Raw genomic sequence first — 15,141 nt, 5'->3', positions numbered from 1 at the left:
AAATCATTCTGAACATTAGAAAGGGTTAGTGTTTTAGTTATAATGCCTTCCAAATAAAAGGAAAAAAATGCAAAATAACTCAATAGAGTAAATATCATTTACAGGTGGGATGGAGATTTGGAAATGAAACTTTAAAATTGCCCCTAAATGGTCTTTATTAATATAACTTAAAAAATAAAGTGCATATACCTTTTTGGGGCAGACAGAAGAGGCACAAGAATTGTTCCTGCAAGGAAAAGAACAATCCAAATACTTTCTCCCTGCCTCAGGGAGCAAGAATCTAGACAGGTGCTAATGCTCCTTAATGACCCATTAAATGGGTTGAACACATTTTGAAGAATTGATGCAGCTATTAGTTTTTATAAATAAGACAGCATGAAATCCTGATTTAGCATCAAAAAAAAAAGGAAAAAAGTATATAGGCATTTAGAGAATACAGTGAAGAATAGGACTTTTAATGCTCATATCTTACAGACACTGGGTGTCAACCCAGTCATTCTTGACCAAATCTATAACCCATTGGTCCATATATGGGACTAAAACAATATACTGTATTTTGGACTGGGTTCATTCATGTATCATTCAAGCTGGTTGCAAACTTGAATAGGCCAAGAACAACAAGGTTGCCTGCAGCTGATGGCATTCTCAAGGACACTCATGGTGACCTTATCCTTGATCCAAGCCAAAATGTAGAGGAGACCTGTTTGTGACTTAGTCATATCAAGTAAAAATTTACCTGTTTATCAATATAACCAAACTAGCAGTTATTAACATGCACAGACAGATTTAGTCTGGGACCTCAGATTTAACACTGTCAAACTAGCAGTCAGCCCATGGCAGAAAGTACAATTAAAATGGGATCTGAGAAGACCACTACTATACTGTATACTGCCTGTTATTAAATACTATTTCGTGTTTATACAAGCAGGATAATTTACAAGAGGGACAATAGAGGGCAGAGTAAGAAAAGAGAGGAACTGAAAACATGACAGGTAGAGGGAAGAAAAGTTGGAAGGATCAGAGGAATGCAGAAAAGGGTCTACATATTCTATATCCCTTTTACATTAATTTTATCTTTGGCAAATACTTGTCACCATACCTTTAGAGGTGGAACTTTGGGCTCTTCGCGAGGTTGCGGTGGTTCTCTTTCTGCCTGACTTGAAACAGATGATGTTCTGATATGATAATCATCATCTATTCGTGGTCGTTTCTCCTTTAGTATACCAAAATTATGTAATTCCAGTGTCTTTCGTTTTGAAAGTTCAGGCTCACGGCTTTCAGTCCTTATTGGCTCTACTTGCTTGCTGTGTTCAGATAACTTAGTTATTTGAAAACTTCCTTGTTTATGTGACTTACTTCTGCTTGATTCAACATATCCAGTAATTTCTGCATTTGTAGTATTCAGTTTTTCATGGGATTTAAACTGAATAGAGTCTGTTTTCTTACAAAAATATCCTTGAGAGTCATCATGAGGAGGAAAATATTTTTTCTCAACTATGCGATAATGGGTTGAATCGTTTTTTATGGTTATAATTTCTGGTGGACATTTTTCTGATGCAGCTGCAGTATGGTGTTTATCATTCTCTACCTTAGATGGGAAATGCTTCTGATTTAAAATTTCTTCATTATGGGATTCTGAGTGATAATTTAGATTTTCAGAGTTTTCTTGTTCAATATTAGCATCAACCTGTGATGTCTCTGAGAAATCATCTGTTTCATCCTTTAAGGGAGATTGTGATTCATCTGACGATGTTGGTGAAGCCTCTTGCTGATGCATGAGATGCTCGTTTGTAAGTGGACTATAAACAGAAGATGCCTCAGAAGGTGGGGGTACAATTGTAGTAAGACCTGTTTCTGATGCCAAAGCAACAGATGAAACTGAAGAGGTTTCTGAGTTGAAAGGTATATCAGACATTGGAGATGCTTCAGAGGTCAAAGGTAAATTAGATGCTGGGGATGCTTCTGATGTGAGAGGATGGTTTGAAGAACGGGATGCTTCTGACCCAACAGGTGAAGATGAGACTGGAGAAATGTCTGAAGTGAGTGATGTTGGGGGGCTTTCATCTATGTGCTTTTGCTGACTTTCTGATTCAACATTTTCGGAGCTTGAAACTTCTGACAGAAAAGCAGCATCAACAGATGCAGGTGTGTAAGGATCTTCAGATGCAGACTGTGTGTCACCACACGGGGATGGAATGCTATGGCATGTCTCTTCTGGGCTCTCTGAGGAAAAGGAAGTTTCTGATACACATGCTGCTTCTGAGTACTGTTCATCTGGTTCACTGTTTAGTTCCATCTCTACAGCAGTAGCCTCTTCAGAACACTCAGCATCAACTAGTAAAGAAGAGCTATCATTCTCTTCGGATACATTTAATTCTTGCAAAATTTGAGAATCCTTTCCAACAGATTCATTGGGAGAGCTGTGAGAAGAAAGAGTTGGAGAAGAGGATGTGCTCTCAGCCATCTGATTGGCTTCTTCCAACACATCACCTTCAAGATCTTCAGATTTTTCTTCTTTCACTTTACCATCTAAATTAGGCAATATATCATCTTCCATAACAACACATAACTCTACATTTTCACACATTCCTTTTTCTTCCTCTTTAGTGTCCTGATTTTCCAGCTGCTCTGGCATTTCAGTTTCAGTCCTCTCTTCCTCTTCCTGATCACAAACGGTAGTCTCTACTTCCTCAGCAATTTCCTCCTGGATAACAGATTCTTCAGGTATTACTAGATCTTCCAGTTCTGTTTCACTTATGAGTCCCTTGGCAGGTACATTCTTTGGTGTTTCAATGGGTCCCGCTAACGCAACTTTTTCCATTAAAACTGGTGTTTCATTGTTGATTTTCACACTGTTATTACATTGGATAGATGGACCAGAGAAGCTGTAGGATGTATCTACTGTACTGATTTCATCTTCACACCTGTTTTGACCAGATGCTAATTGTATGGATTCTTCTTTAGACATCCCAGACCTGACAAAAAGAATACATAAAATAACTCTAGCACAACATTCTAGAGCAAAATATACTGGTGGTTTTATTGACTGAAATAAAATTTAAGTTAAGTTTTTGCCCTGTTGTTATATTGTCTTTTGCTTTATTGCAATGTGAATTCAATTGTTTTAAAAACAAGGTACACTCCATACAGATGATGGATCTTAATTGTTTCTACAGCATATGTGGTATAATCATGCATTATGAAAGATTCTTCTGAACACAGAAGACTGGGGGTGGATTTGTCTGCTTAGATGACTGGGCACACTAATTCAAATACACGTAAATGAAATAATTAACATAACGAAAACCAAAGGTATAATAACAAAGGTGTGTGCCTAAATGTTAGGCACACTTCAGTGATTATAATCGCTTACCTGCTACTCCGGGCCAGTGCTCCTCTTCACTCACAACTGCACCAGCCTGGACTCGCAGGCTAAAATTGCTGCCAAATTTATACAGCTTTGTGTTTTTTCATTGCAATTCATCTAAATCACCTTGCAGAGGTCTGTTTTCACAAGTCTATTCTGTATGTGACCCCTTTCTAAATACTTTACTCTTATGTCTATGAAGGTTTCATTAACAGTTTATGGTATATCTAGAAGAAGTAAATCTAGAGCAACTGGAATAGCTGAGTAATCATTGAAGACATTTTTACTACTTATCCGAGCAGCTTCCTCAGTTTACTTTTAGGACTTTTTGAAAAGCAGATGTTTTAGGTCACTTGCATACAAAAATATAAATTTACAAACTTTCAAGCACCATTGTGTGTGTATGTACACACACCCACACCCACACACAAACCCCCCCTTAAGTCTAGCGAGCACCATAGTGATTGGATTATTGGAAGAGTTTATATACCGAGGATTTACATTTTAGCCGACGGGAAGGCAGTTTGGGGAGATAGATCGTCCGAAAAAAGAAGATTTGTCTCTGGGCGACTAATCTCCCCGAATTTGCCTGTGTGCCCTGACATTACCGGAAATCCTCGGTATATAAACTCTCCAATAATCCAATCACTATGGTGCATTGGTTCGCTAGACTTAAGGATTGGTTTACTAAGTGTGTGTGCACATACATAGGTACACATGCACAAGTTATGTGTAGTAAAGTGGAATGACAAAGAGAATCGAGTATTGAACACGCTTACTGAAATTTATTTGTTGGTAATGACAGCTTCAAGATGCCTCCTGTATGGAGAAACTAGTTGCATGCACTGCTCATGTGTGATTTTGTCCCATTCTTCCACACAAACTGTCAGCAATAAGGTTGTGAAGGTGTTGAGAGAGCTCTTTTCAATACTTGTTACCTGTGTCATTTCACTTGCACATAACATTGGACATAACATCATTTATGGACTTAATTGTTTTGAGTTCTTTGTATGTGTCAATAGCCCCATTAGAAATATATTTACTGAGCAATAAACGCTGATGTGTTCAATACTTATTTTTCCCACTGTATGCATATGAAAAAGAAATGGTGTAAACCTTCCTTTTTATACCTCACTGTGTCTTCCAAATCCACTACCTTGATGGTCAACAATATGTACATATGTTAAATGAGAGGTGTGCAGCAATAATAACTTTGCAAATCAAGATTGGAGCAGTCTGGTCAAAAGACAGCTGTGACTTTCAGTTAAAATCAGATTTGAGTAAACAGTCTAGGGCACTTCCGATTATGATGTTACTCAAAAACTTAAAGATATTAAAAATATTTCTAAAATTGTTTTTACTAGCAAAAACTTGTGTTTGTTAGCTATTTTCTCTTACTTTTCTCCATAAAACCTTTCAAAAAACTTTTCTTTCCACAATTCAGTTTTCTTTTCTTTCTCAATTTCTTGTCTGATGCGCATTTGCATTTCTGGTGTGAATTCCCCTGTTGAGAAAAATAATAACAAAAGAACACATTAAATGTATTCTATGTAAACTATGTATGTACAGGTATAATGTATTGTACATTTTTTGATAAAAATAATTTTTTGATTAAGATCAATACAGATTATCCAGCAAAAATTTCGACTCAACCCAGCAAAATTGTAATTTGTAGGGATGCACCGAATCCACTATTTTGGATTCGGCAGAACCCCCGAATCCTTCACGAAAGATTTTGCCGCATACCGAACCCGAGTCCTAGTTTGCATATGCAAATTAGGAGTGGGAAGGGGAAAACATTTTTACTTCCTTGTTTTGTGATAAAAAGTCACATGATTTCCCTCCCTGCCCATAATTTGCACACGCAAATTATGGTTCGGATTCGGTTCGGCCGGGTAGAAGGATTCGGCTGAATCCTGCTGAAAAAGGCCGAGTCCTGGATTCGGTGCATCACTAGTAATTTGCATATTTACTTTTAAGCAACATAAAAACAAAAGATTAGAATGATCTGAAGATAATGTTGTCTTCAGCTGTTTGGCGTCTGAAACTTCTGGGACTGTACCTTTCCATCTGTTATAAAGAAGGTATATAAAGGATAGGAGTTACCCTACGCTCTTACCTCCACCTACCCAATTGGCCTAGGATCTGTACATGCACCTAGGGTATCCTCTATTTTTAAACTGTATAAATATGTGAAATCTGAAATTCTACTGGTAAATTTAGTATCGGCTTTAACATACCTCATGCTATTGCAGGTACATAAAAGTCATGTATATTATTTTATGAGACACACCACAGAATTCAGAAAATAGCAACCACATATGCTTAGAGACTGGACTGATGTCCCATGCACCATCCCTAATGAACCCTCTCCTACCCAAAATGTGCAACTATAACTTTCACAACACAATTGTCATTTTCTTAAAGGGATACTGTCATGGTAAAAATTTCAAAATGAATCAGTTAATAGTGCTGCTCCAGAATTATGCACTGAAATCCATTTCTCAAAAGAGCAAACAGATTTTTTTATATTCAATTTTGAAATCTGACGTGGGGCTAGACATATTGTCAATTACTCTTTACTGCTTTACTGCAAGTTGGACTGATATCACCCCCTCCCTTTTCACCCCCAGCAGCCAAACAAAAGAACAATGGGAAGGTAACCAAATAACAGTTCCCTAACACAAGATAACAGCTGCCTGGTAGATCTAAGAACAACTCAATAGTAAAAACCCATGTCCCATTGAGACACATTCAGTTACATTGAGAAGGCAAAACAGCAGCCTGCCAGAAAGCATTTCTCTCCTGCAGGCACAAGTCACATGACAAGGGGCAGCTGGGAAATTGACAAAATGTCTAGCCCCATGTCAGATTTCAAAATTGAATATAAAAAAATCTGTTTGCTCTTTTGAGAAATGGATTTCAGTGCAGAATTCTGCTGGAGTAGCACTATTAACTGATGCGTTTTGAAAAAAACATGTTTTCCGATGACAGGATCCCTTTAAGTAAAACTGGGGTTCTACTGTACATAAATGTAATTTTCCATAGTTTGCTATTACACAACTCCTATTTTCGACAGATAATCCCCGATTATAATGAACTTATTTGTGTACTGGCAATTTAATTATTCGCCTCACAAGGTCCAACACAGAGTAGCTTCAATTACCTTGTTTAGCTCAAGAAATAAACACTACAGATTTTTCCACATTCATACAGACAGTCACAAAGTATGTTCAGCACAAGTGATGTTTGTTGCATTCACACTGAACAAGGGTGTATACTGCCCCCCTCCCTCTTAAGAGCCATGACAATTTTCCTAAAACCTATAAGGTCAGACTATACCTTACGGTTTGCTTCCCCTCATTGGATATTAGGGATGCACCGAATTCCGGATTAGGTTCGGAATTCGGCCAGGATTCACCCTTTTTCAGCAGGATTCGGCTAAATCCTTCTGCCTGGCCGATCCGAATCCGAATTTGCATATGCAAATTAGGAGCGGGGAGAGAAAGCACGTGACTTTTTTTCACAAAACAAGGAAGTAAAAGATGTTTTCCCTTCCCACCCCTTATCTGTAAATGCAAATTAGGATTTGGATTGATATTTGGCTGAATCTTTCGCAAAGGATTTGGGGGGTTCGGCCGAATCCAAAATAGTGGATTCGGTGCATTCCTATTGGATACCCAAACTAGCATATGTTTATGCAAAAATGTACTTTATTTATGTATGCTAACATACATTTGTAAGTCCACAAACATTAACCTAATGTCCCTAACATCTTCGCAGAATGCCTGATCCTAAGAAATGTTTTGAAACTATGAAACAGGTATCTGTTGCACCCCCAAACAGGTTTACACATTTGCTGCATCACTTTACAGTGTAGACACTACTGACACTGTTGGAGAAGAGGGAGATTTTCATTAATAAATATTTCACTGGCTCAGTGATAATGGATACAAGTCACATTGCCAATGATTTTAATGCAGAGCCCGGCATTTTTCCCTCTTCAGCATAGAAGCCTGTGTGTGTGCTTACTGGTGTCAAACTATACAAAAAAGATGGATGAGCAATATGTAACAACTGTGACTGTATGTAGAACTAAGTTGTGGGTTTTTGAAGTAATCATAACAGAATTCTAGCCTCTGTAGTCACAAACCAAAAAATGGCTTGTTAACTATACATACAACTAGCAAAGGCAGTGTATGTTGGCAACCATGGATTTTGTTTGTTAGTTTCAATATATAAATAAATGCTCCATATGCCTTTAAGACTGCCCATACCTTTGCAGGTGTCTAAGGATATGATGACAGTACAGGTATGGGACCTGTTAACCAGAATGCTTTCTAAAGTTGGATCTTCATACCTTAAGTTTACTAGAAAATCATGTAAACATTAAATAACCAATATGTTAATTTTGCTTCCAGTAAGGATTAATTACCGTATATACTCGAGTATAAGCCGTCCCGAGTATAAGCGGAGGTACCTAATTTTTATAACTTGTTTTGGATCAAGTACAAGGTACTGTTTTTTATTACAGAGAAAAAGGGAATCATTTAAAAAAATGTATTATTTAGATAAAATGGAGTCTATGGGAAACCACCTTTCTTTAATTCAGAGATTTCTGGATAACAGGTTTCCAGATAACAGATCCCATACCTGTATAACAGAGTAAAATATAATACTTGCCCCATTCACATTTGTTCTTATCATCTCCTATTGCATGCTTCCTCGTCTTTTGCATGCTGCATTATTTTTCTTCTCTTTGCCTCTGCTCCCATATTTCACTCTTTTTCACTCCAATTGCCCCATCATTCCTTACTGCATCATTCATGGTTTTACAGATATTCTTCTGCTAATATTCCAGCAGTCTCCTCCTCCAACTTTCTACTGTAAAACTACAACTAAAAAAAAACTGCTAAAAAAAGAACTACCATTCCCAATTGTCTGCCCTCTCTTATAGGCCCTAATTCAGAAATTAGGTTTCAAATACAAACCCAAAATTATACATTCAATCCATCCCTATGTTTATGAATACAGGCACAGGATCTATTATTCACAAGTCACATGACCAGGGGCAGCTGGGAAATTGACAACATGTCATGGAAAAACATGTTTTTTCCAAAACACATCAGTTAATACAACAAACGAAAGAAAGATGCGGCTAATGGCGGAGCTCATCCGTGACACGCCGGCTCCTGCTCAGCCGCAGCTCTCGCGATACTTCGGCTCCTTCCAGCCGGCTTCACTCTTACTTTAGTGGTATCGATGCGGAGCGCCGTTCAAAGCAACAACGGAGTCTGGCGTTTGAATATCAAATTTTCGGCTTTATTGAGCGCATTAAAATTGTAGAGGGGGGTTACATCTAACGCGTTTCGTGTCAGTAAACCTGACACTTCATCAGAGTGATTAGTGCATGCCTGTATAGGCGCTTAAATAGTGACACATATGCATATCATGTGTTCATAAACATAGGGATTCAATCCATCCCTATGTTTATGAATACAGGCACAGGATCTATTATTCACAAGTCACATGACCAGGGGCAGCTGGGAAATTGACAACGTCATGGAAAAACATGTTTTTTCCAAAACACATCAGTTAATAGTGCTGCTCCAGCAGAATTTTGCACTGAAATCCATTTCTCAAAAGAGCAAACAGATTTTTCTATATTCAATTTTGAAATCTGACATGGGGCTAGACATTTTGTCAGTTTCCCAGTTGCACCAGTCATGTGACTTGCGCCTGCACTTTAGGATGGAACTACTTTCTGGCAGGCTGTTATTTCTCCTACTTAATGTAACTGAATCAGTCTCAGTGGGACTTGGCTTTTACTATTATGGCAGTGACACACCAGGAGATTGATCGCTAGCGATAAATCGATGCTTCTACATGTGTCACTCCAGTCTCCCAAAATCGCTTGAATTTTCTCTTGTATCAATTTTGGGAGACTGGAGCGACACGTGTTTTACAACCAGCGAGTCACATTATTACCTATGGGAAAGCTTTTTACTGGAGAGTGCAGGAGATTAGTTGCCCAGAGAAGCAGCGATTTATCGCAAGCGATTAATCTCCTGGTGTGTAGCTGCCCTAAACTGCTGTTCTTAGGTCTTCCAGGGAGCTGTTATCTTATGTTAGGGAGCTGCTCTCTCATTACCTTCCCATTGTTCTGTTGTTAGGCTGCTGGGGAGGGGAAAGGGAGGGGTGATATGACTCCAACTTGCAGTCCAGCAGTAAAGAGTGATTGAAGTTTATCAGAGCACAAATCACATGACTGTGGCAGCTGGGAAATTGACAATATTTCTAGCCCCATGTCAGATTTCAAAATTGAATATAACAAAATGCACAGTGGCAATGTGGCACAATGCACAGAAATAGGAAGCGTGAAACAGAAGTGAAACTGTCCAGCTGCTAACACTGAAGAAAAAGTGGTGCTGCATATATAACTTTTTACAATGTTTTTCAATCACTTTTAACTGCAAAAACAAAAACCTAAAGGTACTGTTCACACCTGAGACCCAGACTGAAACTACCCACATTGTTCACACCTTATTCAAAATGCTAATGAGCACCAGCACTGTGTCACTGTATGTAGAATGATAGGTTTCCCTGTCTCCTGCTCTGTTCTGCCTTCCCTCCCTGTGTGTGCCATTCTCTTCTTGCCCAGTGCTGCTTGGGTGTGCCATTCTATGCTTGCCCAGTGCTGCTTGTGCGCCATTCTCTGCTTGCCCAGTGCTGCCAGTGTGTGCCATTCTCTGCTTACCCAGTGCTGCTTGTGTGTGCCATTCTCTGCTTGCCTAGTGCTGCCTGTGTGTGTCATTCTCTGCTTGCCCAGTGCTGCTTGTGTGTGCTGCTTGTGTGTGCCATTCTCTGCTTGCCCAGTGCTGCTTGGGTGTGCCATTCTATGCTTGCCCAGTGCTGCTTGTGCGCCATTCTCTGCTTGCCCAGTGCTGCCTGTGTGTACCATTGTCTGCTTGCCCAGTGCTGCCTGTGTGTGCCATTCTCTGCTTGCCCAGTGCTGCTTGTGTGTGCCATTCTCTGCTTGCCCAGTGCTGCTTGTGTGTGTCATTCTCTGCTTACTCAGTGCTGCTTGTGTGTGCCATTCTCTGCTTGCCCAGTGCTGCTTGTGCGTGCCATTCTCTGCTTGCCCTACGCTACCTGTGGGATGTAAGCCTGACAGGGGTTTGTTAGCATTTGGAAATTGTTGTTATGGGCCCCTAAGGTGTTTAATCATGTGTTGGGGGTTGCTGTATTCATATGAGGCATATGAATTTACGGGTATGTTTTAACATGACTTAAATTTTTCACATATGAGTGATTTCCCTGCAGTGAGCACCAACTGTTTGGTTTTTTTGGTGTGCTACCACCGTTAATGTGGATATTATCTTAAAAGTTCTTGTGGTAACATGGGTGTGGTTTACAGTGGGTGTGGTTTAAAAGGGGAAGTGGCCAACACTAACTTTTATTATCGGCCCTAAACCACATAGGCCAGTAAAATTCTGGCCCTCGGTACCACAGAAGTTGGACAGCACTACCATAAATATTAGTCAGTATTTTCTTTACAATATCAGTTTGAATCCAGAAATTAAGTCTGATTCGAATTTATCTTTTCAATCTTTTTCATTATTTACCTTCTGATAATCTCTGCTTCCAACCTTGTGCTGCATACGCGAAAAACTCATTGTTCAGAGCCGAATTACTAAGGCGTAAAGCCCCATCGCTTCCCATCTGGAGGGTAACAAATATGAAATACCTTGAAAAACAAATAATAGAAAGCAAAACACCTATGCACATTTTTTTGAACTTTGAAAGAGCAAAAAAAGATTAAAAACTGTTGATTCAACTATTTCACTGGCTAAAATAGTCATACATTAAGGTACTTTAAGCATACACTTCAAAGGTATTTAAATGTTAATATACTGCCCTTTCTGTGTGTGCCAGTTTTTCTTTCTTTCCAAAGAGTGACTATATGCTAATTTTCCTTTGTACTGGTTAAAGGAAATATCAAGAGATGAAGTAATAATGCTTTCTGTAATGTTAAATGGACGTTTATTTTGCTCAGAAATGGAAATCTAAACAAAATGTGCTTAAGATTCCGCAAGCCCATTCTATATTTGATGATGGTTTGAACATTCCTCATTTTTAACTATTTTATCTGAGAGTCGTGTTGTGACAGAACTATTTGGAAATATTTTATTCTAATAACTAATGTTAGGTAAATGCTGCTGCATTGAAAGAGAACATAAAGGCCCACTTTAAACAACAGTGTTTTGTGTCCTCCTGAGCCATATTAACATTGCCAGTGTGAAAGATTTACAGCTTTATTTACATCAGTGGAAAAGGCATTACCTCTGTGCTGTGATTCCAGCATCAAAACACAATGATTAAAGAGCAGAAGAAATTACTGTGCAATGGATAACCAGGATGAAATCAGATCTGCACAGGTCTGGTAAAATATGCATTTGGAAATGTTATTTTTTGGAAATCTACAAAATTAGATCAGTATTTCATGGTAGGGGTTTTTGTGGGCAAGGCATGAGTTTGTCAATGGTATTTAAATAATTATTTAGAAGGATCAAAAGATAGTTTTAGCATGTGTAGACAGCAGGACAACAACTTTGATACATTATCATAAAATATCATAAAATATAAAATACTTGGCATTACAGCCATCAATAAATCTCTTTTGGGTGAATATATTTAATGTACTCAAATAAAACCTTGGGGCTTATTTCGTCCACTAAAGAAAAATAGTCTGGACCCGCAAAACATAACACAGCTTATAAACACTTACATTTTTTAACCTTTTTTTAATATGTGAAGGGCTACTTTGAAATAAATTAAACACTGAATACAGCCCTATTAAATGATAATGTTCTCATCTGTTTAATGTGACTTCTGTTTCTGAAGCTCCATGCTGATCTTCCCTCTCTTGTCTTGAGTGTGTGACCGCAGTAAGGACCATGATTAATCATCTTGTTATGGCTCGGTCTTGCCTGTCACTCCTGGGACGTCTTTACAGCCCTCATACCTGCTGGCGGCTTCCTGAATGTTTGACTACGGTAAGCTAACTGCGGTCTCACACTCAAGAAGCCGCCAGCAGGTGCGAGGGCTGTATAGACGACATGGCATGAGGCTCCAGAGCCGTGGGTTGCCTACCCCTGATCTAGAATAAAAGATTTAGGAGACTATACATATATTTTTCATGCAGCATTCACCAGAAAAAGCTATTTACACAGTTTAAGTTCTGTGAGGAGTTCAGATGAAATATTATCTACTCTACTTTTCTTACTAAATCGAAACAACTGGCTTGTTTCTGGCAGTTTTGACATTTTTTCCCCCCCTAAAGTACATTTTTTCACTAAACAGAAAAATGCTAGCTACTTCCAATATCTGCTACGTCGTATGTTTAAGTGACAGATTCCATGACCAGTGAGAGAAACACGACAAAAAGGAACTTTTATGATAGAATTTTTAAGAATGCCATTTGCAAAAATATTTCCAATATTTTCAATTTTTTTTAATTTATTTACATTTTTTGTTCAGTAGTTGTCAAGCTTGAAATTTAAGTGATCTAGTTTGTGGGGGTTATTGATCCTCATTAAAGGTGATTGCTCAACATACAAACACTGTTTTCAGTTCAGTTAGATTGTTTCCCAGAAATAATAACTGTTTTCAACTGCTTTCCATTTTGTTTCCACATTTATTCCAAAATTGAAGTTTAACTTTTAATGTTCCTGTTTCTGGTGTTTCAGTCTGGCCATATACTGTTATGGGACCCGCTATTCAGAATGCTCGGGACCTGGGGATTTCTGGATACAGATCTTTCCATAATTGGGATCTTCATACCTTCATTCTACTAGAAATTTTTTATTAATCATTAAAGAGACACTGTCATGTTTTTCCCACAACGCATCAGTTAATAGTGCTGCTCCAGCAGAATTCTGCACTGAAATTCATTGAAATCTGACATGGGGCTAGACATACTGTCAGTTTCCCAGCTGCCCCAGTCATGTGACTTGTGCCTGCACTTTAGGAAGGAACTACTTTCTGGCAGGCTGTTATTTCTCCTACTTAATGTAACTGAATTCTTAGATCTTCCAGGGAGCTGTTATCTTGTGTTAGGGAGCTGCTATCGCATTACCTTCCCATTGTTCTGTTGTTAGTCTTCTGGGGGGGGGGTGATATAATTCCAACTTGCAGTACAGCAGTAAAGAGTGACTGAAGTTTATCAGAGCAGAAGTCACATGATTGGGGGCAGCTGGGAAAACTGACAATATGTCTAGCCCCATGTCAGATTTCAAAATTGAATATAACAAAATCTGTTTGCTCTTTTGAAAAATGGATTTCATTGCAGAATTCTGCTGGAGCAGCACTATTAACTGATGCGTTTTGAAAAAAACATGTTTTCCCATAACAGTATCCCTTTAAATAAACCCAATAGATTAGTTCTGCTTTCCAGCAAGGAATAATTATATCTTAGTTTGGATCAAGTAAAAGGTACTGTTTTATTATTACAGAGAAAACAAAACAGGTCCATCTGTCAAAAAAATGTCAGTAAAAATTGCTTTCAGGCATTTTAATACTGCATATTGATTGGGTGAAATTTCTTACCAAAGGTTCGCTTGAATATATCCAAATATGCATTTAGGTCAATGTCAGACAAAGCCACCCAGGGTGCTTTATAGCAGCTTCGAATCTGCGACTGCCATGTTTTTAAACATTAGATGCCTGACCCGCGTTTGCAATGTGTGGAGCTGGGTACATTCAAGTAAAAGGAGGGGTGAATTAAGAGGTTTTTTCTTTTGTGCTGCTGCAGAATAATCGAGTAACAATATACTGGGCTTTACCTTTACAGAAATTCTTTGCAAACACCACAAAGCAATTTGCTCAGCAAAACCTCTTGAGATGACAGAGTTACAAGGAAAAAACATATTTAGACAGCAGAAATAGCAATGCTGCCATTTAGGAATTAAAATAAATAGAGTTATGGAAGGGAAAAGCTTGAATGACACTGAATTCATATAGATTTAATGACACCTTGTGGAGGATGCATTTATTTCTTTAAGAGCTGTGTTGCCTGTGTTTTAGCAACAGTTTTACACTTCAGAGAAAGAAGGCGAGTGATAAGGGTAATAGCTTTGTATTTACAGGCTGCTTGGAGAAGTGTTGACCACAGTAGTTAGGCAAAAAAATAAGTGATAGTCAAAACTACACCTGTTCGCAATTTGAACACTTCGTAATTCTAACTTGGAAATGTATCTTATACACTGCACGTAGTGAATGTAAGTTCTGTAACTAAATATGAAAACATTCTACTGTATTCAACCGCTATTGCTTAGCAGTACATTGTAACACCACACAATATATGACTTATTGCTAACGACTATATGAAACATTCCTACCTGCGTGTCCACTTCAGGAAGTAGAAGCAAAAGGTACTGCTGAAAATGCTGTGGTAAAGAAGCAAATGTATGTTTGTTTATTAAAGCCCTCAGATTAGTGTTTACTAAAATTGATCCCGGAGTTTCTATGTCAATATCTTCGGCTTTGGTCCATTTCAAATGCCCTACATTAAAGAAAGAAAAGTTTGGATTTGTATTAATTAATACACAAACTACTTTAAAAAGGCAGGAAAAAGACCCCCCTTTTTCAACATGGTTCCATAAATAGAGCTATATACTGTATGTATATATATATATATATATATATATATATATATATATATACATACATACATACATACATACATACATACATACATACATATATATATATAT

At 38.2% G+C, this 15,141-nt stretch overlaps 1 protein-coding gene across 2 annotated transcripts in view; it reads right to left on the bottom strand.

Annotated features, from left to right (window-relative positions):
• Positions 1-15,141, bottom strand: part of asxl3.S (ASXL transcriptional regulator 3 S homeolog) — a 68,167-nt gene that overhangs the window by 6,070 nt on the left and 46,956 nt on the right. For both annotated transcript variants that reach the window (XM_018223690.2, XM_018223691.2), the window contains 4 exons: positions 14,767-14,930; positions 10,993-11,089; positions 4,766-4,871; positions 1,100-2,975 (listed from right to left, as the gene is read on the bottom strand). In XM_018223690.2, the coding sequence (XP_018079179.1) occupies positions 1,100-2,975; positions 4,766-4,871; positions 10,993-11,089; positions 14,767-14,930 (2,243 nt within the window). The remainder of the gene's footprint in view (positions 1-1,099; positions 2,976-4,765; positions 4,872-10,992; positions 11,090-14,766; positions 14,931-15,141) is intronic.

This window comes from Xenopus laevis, chromosome 6S, assembly GCF_017654675.1.
Source record: "Xenopus laevis strain J_2021 chromosome 6S, Xenopus_laevis_v10.1, whole genome shotgun sequence".
Lineage (NCBI taxonomy): Eukaryota > Metazoa > Chordata > Amphibia > Anura > Pipidae > Xenopus > Xenopus laevis.
The sequence above is the reverse complement of the archived record's forward strand: the minus strand, read 5'-3'. Positions and strand labels throughout refer to the sequence as shown.